This window comes from Bacillus rossius, chromosome 13 (genome assembly GCF_032445375.1).
Source record: "Bacillus rossius redtenbacheri isolate Brsri chromosome 13, Brsri_v3, whole genome shotgun sequence".
In the NCBI taxonomy this organism is placed as follows: Eukaryota; Metazoa; Arthropoda; class Insecta; order Phasmatodea; family Bacillidae; genus Bacillus; species Bacillus rossius.
Window position 1 is genome coordinate 33,969,690 of NC_086340.1, and position 20,347 is coordinate 33,990,036.

At 36.6% G+C, this 20,347-nt stretch overlaps 1 protein-coding gene across 1 annotated transcript in view; it reads right to left on the minus strand.

Annotated features, from left to right (window-relative positions):
• Positions 1-20,347, minus strand: part of LOC134538439 (host cell factor 1) — a 246,133-nt gene that overhangs the window by 74,139 nt on the left and 151,647 nt on the right. The window contains exons 7-8 of the mRNA XM_063379766.1: positions 16,262-16,631; positions 8,768-9,091 (exon numbers count right to left, since the gene is read on the minus strand). Of these exons, the coding sequence (XP_063235836.1) occupies positions 8,768-9,091; positions 16,262-16,631 (694 nt within the window). The remainder of the gene's footprint in view (positions 1-8,767; positions 9,092-16,261; positions 16,632-20,347) is intronic.

Here is a 20,347-nt window from a genome sequence, read left to right on the forward strand (position 1 = left end):
ATCGTATAAATGAATACAAAAGTGAACAGTTATAGGAAAGTGATACAAATATTTTAATGCACAATTTTAATTTATGTAATCGCCATCTGGAATGGAAAAAAAAAGATTTACTTGAAAAGCACATTAAATCTGAGGGACATCAGACTGCAAAAAAAAATAAAAAAAAAGATTCACAGAGAAGTCGGTTGAAGGAAAAAAGTCGGTAAAACGGCAAGCAACTGTTACTTTTTTAAAAAATATAATTTTCTTCAGTAATGTAAAATGAGAGAATTGGCTAAATTGTGTTTTTTAAATGCTACAAAATGCTAAATTTCAAATTCAAAATGCTAAATGTCATTATTTTAAATGCTATAAATCACCATCTCTAACATCCCAAAAGACTCAGAGTAGAATCTGTGCAAGCTGGTCCTTGTTTTTCAAAATCTGGTTCACAAGCATGTTACAGAATTTGCACCAAGTGAAGGCTTGACAAGTTTGGCAAATGTGGCAACGGAAAGCACGTCCATGTCTACTAGCTCAGAAATGTGCAAACGGAAAAAAGGACCTCAGTATCGGATATCTCCGAAGCAGCAGACCTTGACACAGGTATATGATAAAGCTACTAAATTTAAAATTGATGATAAAAGGCAGACAAAAATCACACATCTTGTTGCAAAAATGGTGTGCGTGGATGGCCAACCCCTGAACCTAGTTGAGAACAGACGATTTAAGGAACTACAGTGAAACCTCTTTAATACAAACCTGAAGGGACCTAAAATTTTGCAGTTTGTATTAACGAGGTTTATATTAACAGGTGCATATGCTCACATTAATAATAATCGACAAAATCAAGTATTGATTTTTTACTCGAAAATTAGTCAAATAGAGAATTAAAGAGGCTTGAAAAATTCATTGATTTTTTTCTGCACTTTTTTAGTTGCATAAATGTCCTTTACTGCACTGCAAAGTTTGTTGAAGGAAGACAAGACATCAGTGTCTACATCACTAGCAGCCAGAACATTTTCCAAGACAATTAATGCTGAAGTGGACTTCACTCTAAGAATTTAAAAAAATATTTCAACCTCAAAATTAGTGTCAGAAATATATCAGTTACTTGTCATTAAAGTTAAATCAGTTGAAAAATAAATAAAAATGGAAGTATTTTACTTAATTCAATTTACACTTGCAAAAAAAAACATACGCACAATAAATCTACATGGAAATTAAAGTCTTTTTCAATATCCTGAAGTCTGAAATATGTTTACTCATGTCATCAAATGTAGAGCTGTACTGAAGAAGCCGATTTTGCCAATATTTAGTTGAATCGGCATTTCTGCCGACTTCCGATACGCTTGTTAATTTTCGGCCGATATTACTGAAAAACGAGAGGGATTGCCACGATTACCCTTTTCGCTTTTCGTAGTAGTACTGCATTTTTTCAGATCGCATTATTTCTTCGCAACATGTGCCAAACGTACATATAAAAATTTAACATCCTATTTTTCAATAATGTTCATTATTTTTAATATGTCATAAATAAATACATTACCGTCACGGTAAATATACATCTCGGTTGTTACGGTAACTGTAGTGAAAATGTGGTAGCTATCGTGCTTCTGTAGTAATTATGGTATCGACAAAGAATCTTTAGTTCTTTTTATGGTAATTATCTTAGGATAACAATTGGGTTTGTATTGTAGTTATGGTACATCATCCAATTTCTTCGTAAGTTGTTGTTCATTTGTCTTTTCTTCATTTTTACGTGCTCCATTACTTGGCTGCAGATTTAAGTTGATTTTTACTGCTGTATACTATCGTTACTGTTTTTATGACGGTTTCTTTCTTAGAAATGGTTATTTCTGCAAAATCTTTATGGTTAAACGGTCATCTATTATAATTTATAGTGACGGGACCACATATTTTGTACTATCAATGCGGACAAAACGATAATTCGAACATCGGTACAAGCGGACTTTTTTTAACCTTAGTTGTATGGCAATTTTGCCGGGACCGTAGAAAGTATACGATAAACACGGACAATCGATACATGCGAGTTCGATAGATAGAGGTTTGACTGTAGACCATTTACCGTACAAATTATTTGCCGTTAACAGAATTATAGTGAAGCTGCGTGCACGTAATTAAAGTGTGCGATTCTTGTTCTAAAATTTCATTCGGTTTATCCGATAATAAAACAATAGTACACTACGTGAGCGGACGTGAGGTTACTTCGTAATACATAATAACGAATATTTCGTATTAACCGTATTGATTGACATTAAATATGCTATCCCAGTCTGAAGGGGAATTAAAAGTGTTCGAAATAACCGGTATTTTATTAACGAGGTTTCACTGTAATTGAGTACCTTGAGCCTCGGTTTACAAAGCCAACCTGAAAAAACACTAAGCAATGTTATTGTTCCAGCCATGTACGAAAGTACAGTTAAAAGTGTTGTAGTCCAGTTACAAGATGCAGAGTTTATTGCAGTAACTACAGACCTGTGGACATCAGTGGCAAACACTGATTTTCTTAGTGTAACTGCCCATTATGTAACAAAGGAATTTGTATTGCACCATCTGTGTTTGGAAGTTATACCTTTCCCCGAAGTAAGCCACACTGCAGAAAATATTTCCAAATTCATCACTTCTTTGTTAGAAAAATGGGGACTACTGCAAAAAGTGGTGGCCATTGTGATAGAGACAATGCCCGTAACCTTGTTGCTGGGTTAGAACTGTCACCTTTCCAGCACACCTCATGCCTAGCACATACCCTGCAACTGGTGCTCAAGGAAGGTTTCTTGAACAATAAAATTATTAATAACTTGGTTTCTTCAAGCAAGAAAATAGTAGGCCACTTCAAGCACTCTGCACGTGCCACCAAGGTGCTGAAGACTTGCCAAATCACTGCAGGTGTGGTGCAGCATCGACTTATTCAGGACGAGCCCACAAGGTGGAATATGACACTGCACATGTTCAAGAGATTGCATGAGCAGAAGAAGGCAATAGTATTGGCTTGCGCAGAGCTCAATATCCCAGAACTGTCTAACTCTCTGTGGACCTTGATGGAAAACGTTATACCTATCCTCGAGGTGTTTGATTCTGAAACAACCCACATCAGCTCGGATCATGTGACTGTTGCAGAGGTGAGTACTTATGTGTAACCTTGTCTTGTAATTTTCTTCTAATATCATTCAGTGAGTGACTGGTTTAATTTATATTTCAGGTCATTCCCCTTACCAATCTCATTGAAAACGAGTTACAAAAGCTTGCTCCAGCTGGTTCTGGATTGCAAGGACTCAAAAATGACTTGTTATCCTCCATTAAAATAAGGTTCAAGGATCTTGAAAACAGTAAAATTCTGACGTCTGCAACATTGTTGTATCCACGCTTCAAAGCAGCACCTTTCAAAGATGAAGAAAAATGTGAAGCTGCTAAAAAAAGACTGTTGGAGGAAGCATTAGGTCTACAAATTCCTGAGAATTTGGTAAGATTTCTTTTCTCAAATAATAATTAGCCTATAAAAAGAGACTAATATAATTCATGCTCACAAAAAAGAAATTTTTTTTTCCCCATTAAGTTCTTAGTGAGTAAATGTTTTTATTTTTTCAGGTATCTGGAACAAAAAGTGCTACAATACAGTTGCAGTCAGATTCGAGTAATATAATTTGGTCGCAGTATTCCACACTATTTACCCATCAAGTTAATAGTAGTCGGGATTCTGGTTGTGGTTCCATGGCAGAACAGCTTCAACAGTACTTCAATGAGGATAACATGCCACCTAACTGCTCTGTCACAGAATATTGGAAGAAAAGGGATCAGTGCAAACCACTACAGACACTTTCAAAAAAGTACTTGTGTGTGCCACCTGCAACAGTTTGCAGTGAGAGACTCTTCAGCACTGCAGGATTTATTTGCGACTCCAAAAGGAATCGTTTAGATCCGGAGAGAGTGAAGATGCTCATTTTTTTGAATAAAAATCTAAAATGAATTTAGTGTGAAATACTAAAATGTTATATTTAGCATTACTTGTTTAAACTGTTTTAACAATACTTACACATATTTGCTCACCTTGTTTGTTTTTAAGAGCATTAGTAAAATTATTATTTAAGATTACCTACCATGCTGTTTTAATTTAGCTGTTACACAAAAGTACTTCAATAGTTGAAACAAAATCCTAAAACAGAGTACTGGAACCGAAGTTTAAAGTTTGGAACCGGCACCGAAAACAGAACCGGCATTTTTTGGTATTCGACCCATCCTTAGTAATTAATAAACTGAAATAGCGATTATTTGGCATTTTTTTAAATTTAGTTTTTACTTTTTAGTCATTAACGGAGTTACTAAAATAAAATACCAAATTGCAACCATAATGTTTGCACAAGTGACGATCAGAATTGAAGTTGGCAACACTGCAATAGTAAGTCATGAATATTGAATACTGCAGTTTTTTTCGTAGACAATGGTCATTAACGTAAACACATTGTAGTTTAGCTTTGTATTTTGATTGTTGTTCAACATAATGATGTCTTCAAGATCGAAAAGTGACATATACAAATTTTTCTCGGTGGATTTAATAAGTGAATCTAAAGCAAAATGCTCAATATGTGGAACACTCATCTCACAATGCAGTTGCGGGAACCAGAACTCGTACACAACTACAAACATGTGGAACCACACAAAAAAAATTTCATTCCAGTGAAGTAATTTCAGCAAAAACTAATAAAAGTTGGAAAAGTGAAGTAGATGATCCTTATGTCACTCCTAGACCACCTGAAAAACATGCACTGTCACAAACAACACTACCAGCCATGGTATCAAAAAAAAATACATCAGAGAGGTTATTCTCCACTGCTGGAACTATTTTGACATATAGAAGAAATAGGCTGATTCCAGAAAACCTCAATATGCTAATGTTTTTTAATAAAAATTTGAATATCTAAACTCTTCCAACCAACAGTGGACTCTCAAGCTACATTATATTTTAGTTATTTTACAAGTTGAGGTGTAAAAAAAATTTAGAGTGTTTTATTTGTGTGCATTTTAAAGAAAAATAATTATTATATCTACAACTACATATCCTAGTGCAGTAATACATAAAAATATGATTACAGTATTTCAATAAAAAGGCGTTCAAGTAGGAATATTTAGTAAAAGACTGTTTTTTATTTCAACTTTACGCAAAAACTGATAATCGATAATCGTAATCGATAATTGCAATTATTAGTGTAATAATCTGTAATCGTAATCGGCAAAGTATAATCGGTGCATCACTAATTTTAATTAAACATTTATGCAGCTGAAAAGTAAACGAACACATTCTTTGATTGTCACCACTCTCTTAAGATGTAATACAGTAGAACCCTGTTATAATGAATCTGAAGGGAGTAGTTTATATGTTCACTATAGAGGGGAAACTTTATATCTGGGAAAACTTTTATATTGGCAATACATACTCAAAAGCAAAATCTTAACTACACATAGGCCTAAAAGACAAGAAAATAACGAATGAAAATACTCAAAGCAACAGTTTTATGAGCAAATGCAGATATTATTTTTAATACACTATACATGTACAAACTTTCTATTAATGGTTTTTCAACATCTGCATATTTTCCTTTTTTCAGGCGTTTAATAGGTACTCTGTGATGTATTCGCAGCTTGAGAAAGAAGATTGTTCAGCTTGTTTAATATTGTACTTAATGTGGATGTTGTAATTCCCAGTTCCTTTGCTATTAACACGTGCGGGACAGTGGGGTTAAAGTCTACCTTTTCAATAATGTCTAGTTTATCTCGCACAGATAATGCCTTACGTTTTTTACCGCGTTTTTCACCCTTTTTTATGTACGTATTTCTTATTGAAGCACATTTGCAGCTTAATAAAACAAAATTCTTTTTACCGTCAAAAGTAAATAAACGAAAAATAACGAGTCTGGCGCATCAAAGATCACTACGTATCATTTAGTATTGCAGTTGCTAAAGTTGGAACGAAATTTTCTCACTTTCTATGGAAAAATTTAGTCCACAGAGGTCTATCTAGTGGTAGTCTTACGAACCTTACTCGATCAAAATGTCCGAAACGTAAACGATAAAAATGAGACGTAAAAATATTGAATTTGCTGCTATAATGTACATACGTATTTGCGTGGCGGTAATTTATTTTTAATTTTGATAACATATTAAATGTACACGCGTTCGCCCATTCTTTAACAATGCAGGGAAAACTATTTTTTATTTTCACCAGACTGATCACCATTTCTGCTACACGTAGCATACCGAGGCCACTCGAATACGACTTGTTTATAATATAAACGGTGGTCAATCGAGTAGCGTATTGCGGAAAAAAACTTCAATGTGATCCAAAATAGACGTTTTGAGAAAAAAACTTGTAATTATATGAAAATATAGAGATAAATGTGCATTATGTCGGCAAAATTTGTTCGTGGTACGCGGGAAAACGTATGAACATTGACAAAAGTTGTACGCTATATCCAATAAATTAATACATAACCTCACATCATTTTGCCGGGACTGAGACGGAAATTCACAATAAACGGGAATTCATTATAGGCGGGTTCACTATAAACGGGTTCTACTGTATGTGGCAAAATACTATGTCATAAAAATATGGTTTATCAATCACAAAGTGAAACCCCTTATTTACGTTACCGTTATTTACGTTTTCCCGTTATTTGCACTATATTCTTCAGGTCCCGTTTGGTTCCCATTTAATCCAATACAATACTTTCACGCGAATTACGTCTCAAAAATCTAATCCATCCCGCTATTTACGTCACGTAACAACGATAGTAGGCCTAAAAACATTGTGAAAAACGTAACTTTTATAGTCGGCAGTGAACATTTTAAATCGCAAAATAAACTTGAAAAGTTTCTTTTATTTCTAAACATATAATAATTTAAGCCTAGGCATGTAAAAGTCTGAGTAACTATAGCAAGAGAAAATCTAAAATGTACTCGGGGAAAAACGTAAACTCACGAATGTATACATTCTGTTACTATATTTATGTCACAACTTAGCCGAAATACTGGTACGAGACTAAACTTCACTAGATAAAATGAGCGGAGTCAACTGTTTTAAACGTATTTTATAATTTCGGAAGTATTGTACAGTTGACGCATATTTTTTTACCTAACAATTCATATCTGGGGGTCCTAAATAATTAATAATTGGTATCTAGACATCAAGATGAACGTAAACTTGAACACGTCACGGCAGCGAGAAAACTGGTGCGTATACCAATAAACTGGTATTAGAACTGGACAAAACTGGTACACGGGAGGTGGAGCTTATATTTTTTTCCGCTAAGCTCGCATCTATTGGCTGTCTGCTGATGGAAAGTCACGAGTCTGGGCGGAGCGTTGAGTGAGTTATACTGCGCATGCGCAGCTCAGACAACAGAGAGAGCCAGCCGGCGGCTACGCCGCGCCATAACAGCTGATTGACCTTTCTCAGCGCACGGCGCGCTATTGACGGTAAATTTACAATTTGCGGCCCTTTTTTTAAAATTTTTTTATTGTGGTGCAATGCTTATGTGTAATGTAGCCTGCATTTGTTATGAATGCTGCAGGATGCGACTGTATTTTAATCAACTTTAACGTATTTCTTACTTTTCCCTTTATTTACACTTTCCCGCTTTTTACACTTTTTTACTTTGTCCCCATGAAAAGTGCAAATAAGGGGTTTTGCTGTATAGAACTTACCCCCTTTTATCGCATTTTCGTCGCACGCGCCTAATCGTCGCACCCATATTTTAGGGCGTCAAAATTTGGATAAAAAAAACCTTTCGTGTAAATGTTGCATGATGTTTTTGGTCCCACTATAAGATGCTGAGCGCTTTGTGTAGGTATCTTTTCTGTATAAAACGATGTATTTAAAAGTATAAATATAATATTTATTCAGAAATTACCACGTACTTATTTAAATAATGGAAATACAAAGCTGTCTGACGTGTAAATTTTATTTTAAAGACTTTTTATAAGTTATAATCTTCATTGTTCGTCTGCGTCGCAGCAGTGTACCGCTTACAAAAATGCAGCCAGCGCTCGTTGCTATCATTACTGTTTGGTTATGTTGCTTCCCATATAGAGCGCGCGTAGTTGAATATTGATATCTCCTCAATTGCATGCAACATGCGCTGTCTATGCGGAACCGCGTTATCTACATTTTATATCCCCTCACTTGTGGTGTTTACTACAGTAGTTACGCGTTTGTTCGGCTTGCATTTGGATCACAGATTTTGTTTTTCTATTTAAAGTTTGTTTTTCTATTTAAAGTTTAAGAAAGGTTTTTGTTGCATGACTTATTAAATTAAATTGTTTGGCGTACTCTTTAATACTTCACTTTGTCAATAAACGTACTTTCCATGAATGGGTTTTGTTTTTATGAATACTTTATCTAACAATTTTTTTTTAAATCAAAATCGTCGACCCCTACTTTTCAAACTTGATTTTAGAATAAAATGTGCGACGATTATGCGAGAAAACACGGTACTTCTAATTACATTTAAGTTGGTAGTCGGTTTTGAAAGTTACGGTTGCTGAACGTTATGCACATTAAAGTTGTGGACTTTCAAGAACAAATAACATTAGATTTGTAATTGAGGTAAAAAAAAAGTTAGTGCAAAAAGTATACTGCCCTTCTCTGTGTTGTTGAATTATTTACAACAAAAATTAAAAGACCCCAGTAAAACCCAAAATCAGAAACCGAGGTTCTTTTTGCAAATCCAAACTGCACAGCCCTAATAAGAAAGTGTTCATGAGGCATGCATACCTCCGGCGGGTATAGTGGTGACGAGGGGCGGGGCCGTCTTCACTCTGACGGGGGACGTGCTCATCTTCTGCGTGGCTGCGGCGGCGGCGGCCAGGGTCTGTATCCCCGACATCTGGGCCGAGGAGGCAGCAGGGGGCCCCGCCACCACGCCGGGCATCGCACGCGTCACCGCGATGGGCATGGTGACTGCCGTCACGCCGGCGGGCGCTGCGAGCACCGCGGAGGACACCTGTTGCTGCTGCTGGGTCACCGCCGGCAGTCTGTTCACTATCCGCACCCCAGCGGGACTCAAGCCGGGCGATTGCAGCCTGTAGCCCACTGTGCCTGCACAACACCCCGTACCAGTTAACCCTTAGTTACGGCCACAAACACATTTTTTACCTGGTTGAGAGCTTTCTTCCTCTTACTAGCAATAAGATTAATTTAAAAAAAATTGTATCTTCTACCCAACTATGAATACAATTTGTATTTTCTATTTTCTCTACTGCTGCGCTGATATTTAATTTTCTGATACAGTAAACTCCCGGTATATCGCGCCCCGATTGATCGCGGAATCGGGTATATCGCGGGTCAAACCATGTCCCCCAGTCAGAAATGAATAATAATAATGGAATAAATGGTTGATAGCCGATTAGGATAATTTTGCGTTGTAACTAACAAACTAAGCATCGGGCAGAAAAAAGCCTAGGCATAGAAAATGTCCGCAGTGAAATTCTAAACAAGATATCTCCGTACATTATTCCTCTATCTTGTAGTGTTTTCAAATTATGGTCCAATCCAGCCCAGTGATATTTTCTGAAAGACTAGTTCTTAACGTCGCTTTATCTCACAAATGAAGCAGGGGACCTGATAAAGCCCACCGTCCAGCGACATTATCCAGCGTGACTCGGCTGGGGATTGATGTTGGATAGGCTTGGTTGTCGGCAAGCGCTGGGTAGGGAGAGGCGAGCCGAGAATACGGAGAGAGGTAGAGATTAGAGCGGGCAGAAACAGGGCGAGGGGGAGTGGGGGAGGGAATGTGTTCACGCAGCACACAGGCAGAGCATGAGTCACTTGACTGAGCAGCGTCCCTGCGTACAAGGCAAAATCAGGTAGTCCGGTGTTTAAAATTCCACTCCAGAATCATAATTGGTACATCTGTTTATAAATGTTTTGTTACAACTTAAACCTACAGACGTTATATTATTGGGTAATTCATTGTATTTACACGTTCATCTTTTTACTTTGGTATAATGTTTTAACATTAAATGGTAAAGTAAATCAGCTAGCGTATTTTTAATCTTTGCCCAGGAATTCCCAGTGGTCCAATACTTACGTGAACCATACTGTACCACTTTTGCCGTGAGGTAGTAAACAATTCCCGGAAATGTTCATGTGTAGCGGTCTCCCGACCTTTAACCAGAGGCTGGGGAATATAACACTTGCCGATCCGAGAAACACACACTCAGCAACTCGACACAGTGTTTGGTGAAATAAGTAAAACATAGTTTAACACGGTTTTTAATACGGCGTCACTGATTGCGCTAAAATTAAATTGGCGCAATTTTTGTTTCCCACACGTAACCATTTATAATTTACTGTAAGCATGGATAATAAAGTTTAACGACTTGACACGATAGACGATTCTTTATTTTTTATTGTACGAATGCTAGAATAGTTTTTTCCTGTATCTGCGGCCTACTTCTGCAAAAGACAAGCTATCTGTAAGTAAATATAGAATTTTTATTTTGTTAATCAAACTCGGTACTTTGCGATTCATATTCGGTTTGAAGTATCACTACGGCCTTTCTTTTTAGAAGACTTCGACCACAGAATCGTGTGTAACCGCACACACTGCACTTACTTTGTTACGGACACTGACGAAGCAGATACTGTGGCTGACACCACGAGACTGGCAGCAGCTTGTGTGCCGCACGTGTGTATGGCGGCGTGTGGCGCGCTCGTAGGCCGTGCGACAAACTGTGCGCGGCATGCGGAAAAATAAAAACAATTCAACATTTAATATTTTTATCTTTAAAATTTATTATTTTTATTTTTTCACCCGCGTTTAGTGAAAACTGCGGATGCAAAGTCCGCACAACGGCGGGCCGTCTATACTGTGCGTGCTTGCCGACCTATTAGAACACAGGCGGTGTTTTATGCCTTTTGACCTTGGTCACATCGAAACATCGCGGTTATGCAACAACGCGGGTAAAAGTTATGTCCCCCGACAACCGCGTTAAATAGGGAGTGTACTGTATATTGTATTTTAATTATTTATCATATAAATATTTGTATCACATATATTATATGGTTGTTTTTCATATTTTATGACTTGTTTGTGTTTTATGTACTGTATTTATGCATATTTGTATCTCTTTATTTTTTTTGTCATGTGGTCCCTACATGCAGGGTGGCCACTCTTCTGGGATAATAAAATTCCTGGTTATTTCCAGGTTTTTTCAAGGGTTGTTTTTATCAATATTTGCATACAATTTGTATTTTTGTTACACAAAGCACACACAATATGATGTTTTATTGGCGTTAAACAATAGACAACTTAAATATAGGCTTAAAAATTAAATCAATGAACTTGCTTAAAACAAAACCTACCACCAACAAAAAAATTTATAATCTCACGTCACAAAAATTACTTGACACCAAACGCACGTGTTTTGCCCCTCTCGCGTGGCTGGCTAATGCTGTTCTTCCCATCCATGCTACCGATATTGATTTTAACATTATACAAATTGCAAATAGCGTTTGTCCTGCACTTTGGATCTTTCTCCACCCATTCAAACTCTTCCGTATATTTGTCATTGTATGTGGTGACCGAACTCGTTGACATTTTGATAGTCTGCGCCAATTACATGTTAGATTAAAAAATTCAAAACAACGTCCCGCACAACTAAACTTTTAAAAAAACTCAAGAAAAGTATCCGTGATACCGTGACGCAACAACATGAGCGCAAAGTAAAAACAAATATACATACAAAACTAGTGCTACCAACATGCCGTGCGAGAAATTACTACCACCCTACAACATAATTTCAGCCAAAATGCTGTTGCTTTTGAATACAGAAACATAATAAGTATGGAAGTCTGATTTGTTAACGGTTTCTTACGTACTACAAAAGTTTTTAAATGCAATATGAACAAATAAACTTTCACAAAATATAGCTCACGAGCATACTGTCGTGCTTCGACGGGTGGTGAACGTGCTCATTTAACAGCCGTATGTTTTTGAGATCGTTACTTCATAAAAAAAATTCCCGGTTCTAATAAAAATTCCTGGTTGATTCCAGGTATTCCTGGTTTTTTTAAGAAATCCTGGCTATTTCCCGTATTTCCCGATTTCCCGGTTGGCTGGCCACCCTGTACATGTGCACAGTGCCAGCTGGTTATGTTGAAGCTACTTGTAGGTGGTGCCCACCTTTGCGGTGCCTGGCCACATGCATGGCATGCTGCATCACTTGTGTTGTTTTGTTTTTCATATGTTCGTGCCCACAAAAAAGTTCTATATCTGTCTGTGGGCATGTCACAATAAATAAATAATTTCATGTCCTTTTAAAGAACATTTTCTTACAAAGAGTCTTCATCAGGGTCATTTTATATAAAGCAGTGTCTTGGTTATCCAAGATTTGACTAACCAAGATTCTGTATTATTGACTCTACCTAAAGCACCATTACCAGAAACATTTGTTTGATGACCTACAAAATTATGACTTGTTAAGAAAATTAACTTCTAAGATACCACTTACTGGTTGAGCAAACATGGGAGTGATGTGAAATAATCAACACTGAAGAAAGTCAGAAAAACATGATTCTGGAAAATTAAACCACTGGGCCAATTGAAAATCAAGATAATTTTCTTATTACTTCCATGTTATCCGAAGCTGCAGTGGTCCTCATTAACTTGGGTAACTGAGGCTCTACTGTACAGTGAAAGCCTTTACTACAGCATGATTGGGACTAAGACAGCTGGACAAGCAGTTCAGACAGATTATCGGAAGTCAATATAGTTTTAACGTACATACCAAACTTGAAAATGAGAAATGTAAACCACCAAAAACAGGCAACAATGTACTGAAATGAAAACTAACAGCAATAATTACTGTGTAAACCCACGTACCACCCGCACCTTTTTTTTAAAAAAATCAGGTTCAAAAAAGTAGAGTGCGGGTGTTACATGGGTCTTGGGGCATTTTTGCACGGCGACGAAATAACACACCGGTGTGACTGGAGGTTGCTGCGATAGGCAAGAGGGGTAGGGGAAAAGGATGGGAAGGAAGCGGCAGACAGTCAAGGTCACATTCCTCACAGGGTTGTCACACTGCAGCTTCGCTGGTTACAAACGCACGCTCCCACGCACTGTCCTATCCTCATTTGCAAAGTACACAGTGGTTTTACTTGTGTGTTGGCTGCAAGTATTGTAATAAATCGTAAAAAAAAGTTGCATTCTTTCACAGTTGTGGAAAAATTAAAAATAATCAGTGAAGCGGAAGAAATTGGTAAATGTGCTGCTGGGCGAAAATGTGTCGACGAATCATGTTTGAGGGATTGGAGGAAAAGTAAAGACAAACTGCTTTCGGCCAGTGGGGATAGACGTGCGTTCCGTGGTGCGGTAGCAAAGTTTCCGGAGATAGAGGAAAAACTCTACGACTATATACAGCTGTGAGGAAGTTTAAGTCCGTTCTTGGCCGACGGCTGTGACATAATGTTATTCTTTTGTTAATTTTATTGTCAGTGTGATTTTGTACGTCACTTTTATTTAAGCCTAAATAAATGCAGTATTTGTGTTAACCTAATTTATAATTTTATGTAGATTATGCCACATTCACATTTAGGCACAAGGTATTTTATTATATATGTAATAAAAATAGTTTTTATTAGAGATGGGATTTTCCAATCTTGGATTCGTCGAATATACCGAATCCTATGGATTCGAGGATTCGTAGGATCCGAGGTGGGATTCGAGGTGGGTTTTTAAGAGTTTTAGGTAGTAATTGAAAATTGTAGTGCTGGGCGAAGTTCGAAAATTTCGAACCGAACCGAACCCTTACGTTCGGTTCGGTTCAAAACCTCTTAAAATATATTCAAAAACCGAACGTTCGTTTAAAAAAAAATTACGTTTTTCTAATTTTCATTTAAATTACATGCTGTAACGGGCCATGCACAATGTATTTAAGGTACTTTTTGATATGGATTAATGCTGTATTGCTTAAAATCTCTTAGTAAATAAGCCATTATTTCTCGTAAAAAGTAAAGAATAAAAAATGGTTATTGTGGGTTATCCCCTAGAAATAGACATATACTAGTGTTGGGCCGATTCCTAAAATACACCGATTCCGATTCCATTTACAATTCTTAAATTAAAGGGTCGATTCTTTGAATCCGATTCAGATTCTTTATTTTTATATGACAATGTTCAACACAGTAATATACTCAGAAAAAAAAAATTTAATTGCATTGTTTCATTTTCTGTGCATAAATTAACATTATATACAGCTTATATAATGTTAAAAAGCATTTTCATTACCCTCAGTTACGCTGCCTTGAATTTCTAGAACAATTTGGCCTTTTAACCTTGCATATAGTTAGACGAAACACAGGTTCAAACACTGCCAATAATCAAAGACGTCTTATGACGTAAATTGTAAATAATGTTATAACTTAATCAACTTTAGATACCTTACATTATCAACGCAATTTATTTATTGTAAAAAAAGAGGGTTTGTACGATTAGGTTAAGAATTTTATTTTCAAGCACAACTAAATAATGATCCAAATAAAAAGACAATATAACCTCGTTTTTACATATTTCAAGGGACCAGAACCAAAAAAATAAATAAAAAGAGGGAAATGTAAAAATAAAACTTTATTATCTCATTATGATGGAAACAAATATGCACCACACTCAAATAAAATAACAGAGATGCTTACTTTTTAATATATTAACTAGAACATAATTATCTCACTTGGTGAAAAGAATAAATCCATCCAGTCTTGCAGTTCTTCACTACTGTAAAGAGAAAATAAATTTTCTGTTCTTGAGTAAGAAAGATCTGTGCATGTTTAAGCATCTCAAAATTTCCACATTTTATGGTGAGATTTTCGTACACAAAATATTTTAACTCTTCAAATAATCGCATGTTAACATCTAATTTATTTCAGAAATTTATCAGAAACAATTCTGTTGCACTAACACAACTACTTTCCAAAGATTGTTTATATTTATTTAATAATAAATATTTACGAACGTTTCAGCAGAAATGTTTGGAAATTCAGATTTGCCAACTGCATTTCCAAAATATTTCTAATGTAAAACGAGCATCGCTAAAGACGGACAAGAACGCCGACTAACAGCAATTTGGTTATGTTGCTTTAAACTTATTTTTATATGGTCGCAGTAATCCACTGTGAATTTTAGTAAAATCTAGTTAAAAAGTTATTTTAATAATAATTCTTTAAAGTTTAAAGTGCAGAGATGTGAAACATTTTAATTTTCACATTCACGTCACCAAAGATTTGGTTCATGGCCGTATGGTTTACCATGGCAGGTAGTACAAACAAAAAATTAGGTTGTTTACAACGGCAAATGTAGCTGCCATGATCAAATAGTTAACGTTTACTAAATAAAATTTACATTATTTTCTTTAAACATTGATGGTTTTATCTAATTTTTTTTGAAGGTTTACTATTAAATGCAGTGCTGCTGCAACTTAATTTCCGAAAAATGCTTTCGCTTAAAGCGAGAAAGTAGATACCTACTGCATTTGTACTGTGGGGAAAATGGTGATGCAAATAAATTGATATGTTAATCACCGAAATTCGTAAATCTCAGTTCCGTAAAAAAGATTTTATTATGTTGTTTAAAAATTAAATTTGCATACACTTTAATATTTTCTTATGTTGCGTAGGAGATGTATTTTGTAAACTTACAAAAACAATGTAGGAATCGGTCATGGTTAGTTCCAAAACCATTGTATTCTGAATACCGCGATTATGGTGGAATCGGTGGAACCGATTCTGGAATCGGAATCGACCCATCACTATCATATACCATCGCTGAATTTTTTGTAGACCTTTTTAAGGTGCACAATACTGTAGTATTTTGATCCATCTCATAGGGTTCAGCCAGCCTTTGCAATGTAAGCACAAAAAAAGTGTTTATTTACGACATCACATTAGAAACCTCCAAAATTATAGGAGTTTCTCTACTATATTATGCACGTATTATACATACAAACCTTCCTCTTGAATCACTATATCTATTTTTAAAAAAAAACGCATCAAAATCGGTTGCGTAGTTTTAAAGATCTAAGCATACATAGGGACAGACAGCGGAAAGCGACTTTGTTTTATACTATGTAGTAATGCGCGACAATCATGTGATAAATCACAGTATGTATAGATAACCTGGACTAGAAAAAGACAAGCAAACAATAACTTTGGAACTATCTTACTGTCTGGCATATAAGATGATGGTACTGCTCATGCTACTGCTGCACTCACCCCTGCCCGCCGAGGACACCACCTGCAAGGCCGGCCGAGCGACGACCTGCGGCGCGACGACGGTCGGCCTGGCCACGGTGGTGGCAGGCGCGGTGGCAGGCCTGGTGACAGGGCTGGGCGTCGGGGAGAGCTCTGGGGTCGGGAGGGTGGCGGCAGGCACTGGCTGGGGGGCGGGGATGGGCTTGGCGGGCGTCTGAACCCCGGTCGCGGGCGGCATGTCGTATTTCTGTATCTGCAAGACGTACGCCTCCGCAGTGGGCGAGGCCCCCCAGCTCACTTCCAGGGACTGCGTGGACGCCCGCACCAGCTGCACTCGCCCAGGCATCGCTGGCCGCTCCACCTCCAGGAACCACAGGTCTTTACAGCAAACCTGCAACAGTTCAGTTTTATAGGGAGGGGCCTAGCAACAGAAACTTCTACCGGTGTCCAAACAAATCTATAGAAAAGTTTCCCTGAATTTTCCAATACTTTCCATGACCAAAATTACAAATTTCCTTGAAGAATTTGAAAATAATTTACCTATTTCAAAATTTTCTGAAAGAAATCAAGATTATCCAGCCTTCATTATCCCCATAGCTGTACTAGTTGAAACAAAACTTTATAACGATATATTACAGTGTATGACTATGCAATAAAACACACATGGGAGAAAATGTGTTCAGAATCTGGGTGATAGCCAAGGACACTAAAATTTTGTGAAATACGAAATCTGTGAAATACCACAAAATTTGCCCAAGATTAACATTTTTCATGAAATTTAATTTTATTTGATGCAGCAAAAGTTTTGCACAAAATGAACCTTTTTTTTTACAAGATGATCAACGACATTTGTGAAAACACCACATAGTTGGTCATAGATTTATAACACAGGAAACAAACTTCAACAACAGAATAGTATTTTCATATCTCTAAAGAAATTTTTTTTTTCTACCACAGCGCAAATAGATAATATTTATGAACACCTCATATGCGATACTATGGCCTTTGTCCATGCTCATCATGCTGTGCCTACAACATATACAGTAAAACATATAATGGTTCGTTATATACAAAAATAAACAGATGTTCAACGCCGATTGTAATTTTGTTATTTTTATTTTTTCAAATAGAATGCACAGACGAATCCAAACCCTTTTCAATTCTTTCACACTCGTTCCAATCGTACATCCGCCTGTCGAAAAACGCACGCAGCTTGCGCGATGAGAATTAGCGAAAACTAACGTCCTTCAGTAACATTTTACAGCGAGTACACGAAATTAGTGCGGCCTTAAACATGACCGCACCCAGCGAAAACGAATTTCACCACGAGCCAAAACGCCGACGTCGGTGATCACAATTTCTAATTTGGTACTGTCCGAATGAAATAAAAAAACTTAGGTTGACTTAATACTCGGCATGGCTCTGACCACCAACGTTAAATTATCTCTCCACAAATTCTACATAATTTGGCGAGAAGCCACAGAACGCGACCTACTGGTGCAGCAATCGGCAGACGACTGACGAAGTCTTGCCACCGTCTCCTCCACGCAGGGAAGAGAAGTCACATGACCTCACCGACCAACCACACGCACGCTTCATTCACACTTACAGATACAAGCCAATAGGAACACAGAACACATATTGAAAACAGTTTTCTCTCCATAGAGCCAGGGACTTTACATTCTCCTTCTCTCTCCCACACCGTGAGACAGCAGTTATCACACATTTCCCACGACCAGTGGGGAATCCCAGCTTTTGTCTCTCTCTTACTAGGGAATCACTGTTCCTTTCTCACTTGCACTTACATGTCTCTTATGCCTCTCTCTTTCTACACATCACCCCAGCCCAGACACAGTCCCGTGATCTAAAATTATATTGCAACACGTTAATTAAAATTTAGAACAGCAATCAGAATACAAATTACTTGACAAAATTCAACTTATTGAGAAAAACCTGAAGAAGTAGGCCAAAACAGGCAAAATCTAGTACAGCAACTTCTTTGTGAATGATTACATAAAAAATAGTAATGATTGAAAACGTCTCTTAAAATACAAGGTACACTCTTAAAACACAAAGCAAGTGCAAACATCAACCCTAAAATACATGAAAACGGTAAAATATAATTAGAAAGATTTTTTAAGAAATATTTACATGCATAAAAAATAGTTTAAAAAAAAAAATATTTAGCTAGGAGGGCAGGGTTCTTGCAACGTTACATTATCCCCCCCCCCCCCCCCCCAACTTTTCAATGAAATTAACACTACATTTAATTGAAAAGTTACAAAAGTGAAAAACTAACTTGTACAAAATAAATACAAAAACATCCTGAGAAATAAATGCATCCAGTTGTTACTACCTTTGTTTATATAGAAATTCAAAAAACTTAGTTAAAAATTGCAATAACATCAATTCTTCTTCAAAAAGCCAAAAATTTGAAAACATACCTCTTACTACGAAGTGTCAACAACTCTTCACAAATGGTCATCTTCCTCTCATTAGTGCATAATACAATTTATTTTGAAACTGGTTTCTCTACAAGCTTCAAGCAGACACCCCCTGGTCAATGAAGAATCTTCAACAACAACAAAAAACTCTGAACAACTTACTTTCACAACCGTGGAACCCTCAACATCAGCTGCAATAAACTCCAGGAATTTCATCTCGATAACTACCTTGACGACGACAACAAATCTTCAACTCCAGGAATTACGTCTCCATGACTACCTCGACGACGACAAATACAAAAACTTCAACAACTTCAAAAATTATACTTCGGCAGCAACCTCGACGACAACAAATAACCTCAAAACAAATTATCTTCTTTAAAACCCATAAAAAACCATTGTTACCATAATTCTCTGCTGCTCATGACCAACTCCTCAAATCTCATGGAACAACCACTTTAACCCACAAATCAACCAATATCTGCACTCTTCATATCTGAACCTATAAAACTTTGACAACACTATCGCTTCAAAACTGTTGACACAAAATTTTCCTAAATTCCATCAAAAAAAAAAAAAACTTCTAAAATTTTAAGACTCTTCACAATATCACTATCATTAACTTCAACCTCTGGATATCACTTATTTCAAAATTATATTTAGTCTGCTCAACATTGATAACCCCTGAACTACAACTTCGAATACAGATGCATCAACTTCCTAAGACACAGAAACTTTCCAGTGTGGCAACAAATATACGACTCTAAAAAACATTCATTTAGGTATGTGAAACTTCGAAACTTTTTTATAGTACACTATATCATCACTAATCATATTTAAACTTTCTTATTAAAATGTTACACAACCTCATAATAATGACACCAAATACACCCAAACTTAATTCTGTTATCAACACACTGCATTTACATTTGTTGACCTCATTCACTTACATTTCCTTGTATCATTAACCAAAAAATAGAAAATACACAAAAACATCATTATCACACATAAAAAATACACACAGTTCCTTTCCTTCCAACTTCCTTCTCCCTCATTCCTAGCTCCCGAGCTAGCCGAAAGGTAAGGGGCGCTCAATTACAACCCTTTTAGCTGCTAGTCAGCTCGGCTAACCTATTACACATAAAAAATACACAAAAATTACATAAAGTTATACCAAAAATTACACAAAACATAAGCATCTGTAGTGATGGGTCGAGACTCGAAAAATCGAGCGAGTCGAGTCGAGCCGGTGAAACTAAACTCGACTCGAAAACCGAGTTGATTATGATCGTGTCCTCGAGTCTCGTCAAAGTTTAGTTTTTGGCTCGACCATAATGTTGCACAATTTCCAATCGTGAAGGTACTTATCTGAAACCATGGACTTTAAAATAAAATAAAATGTATTATTTAGGCCTACCTAGTGGAAAACCTCTGATCCAACACTGAAAACCTTGAAAATAAGTTCGGAATATTATTTATTTTCGATCGTGTATAACCGCAAACAGTGCATCCCATCATTCAATATGCACTTAATATGTCTAATTCCAACAAAATACCTTTATTTAACTATAACGGAATTAAAAAATGTTCTCTAGATTCAGTCATGAACAAGACCGCGAACATCGTTAATATTTGGGCAGCTTTGGAAGTAAATAATATTTAC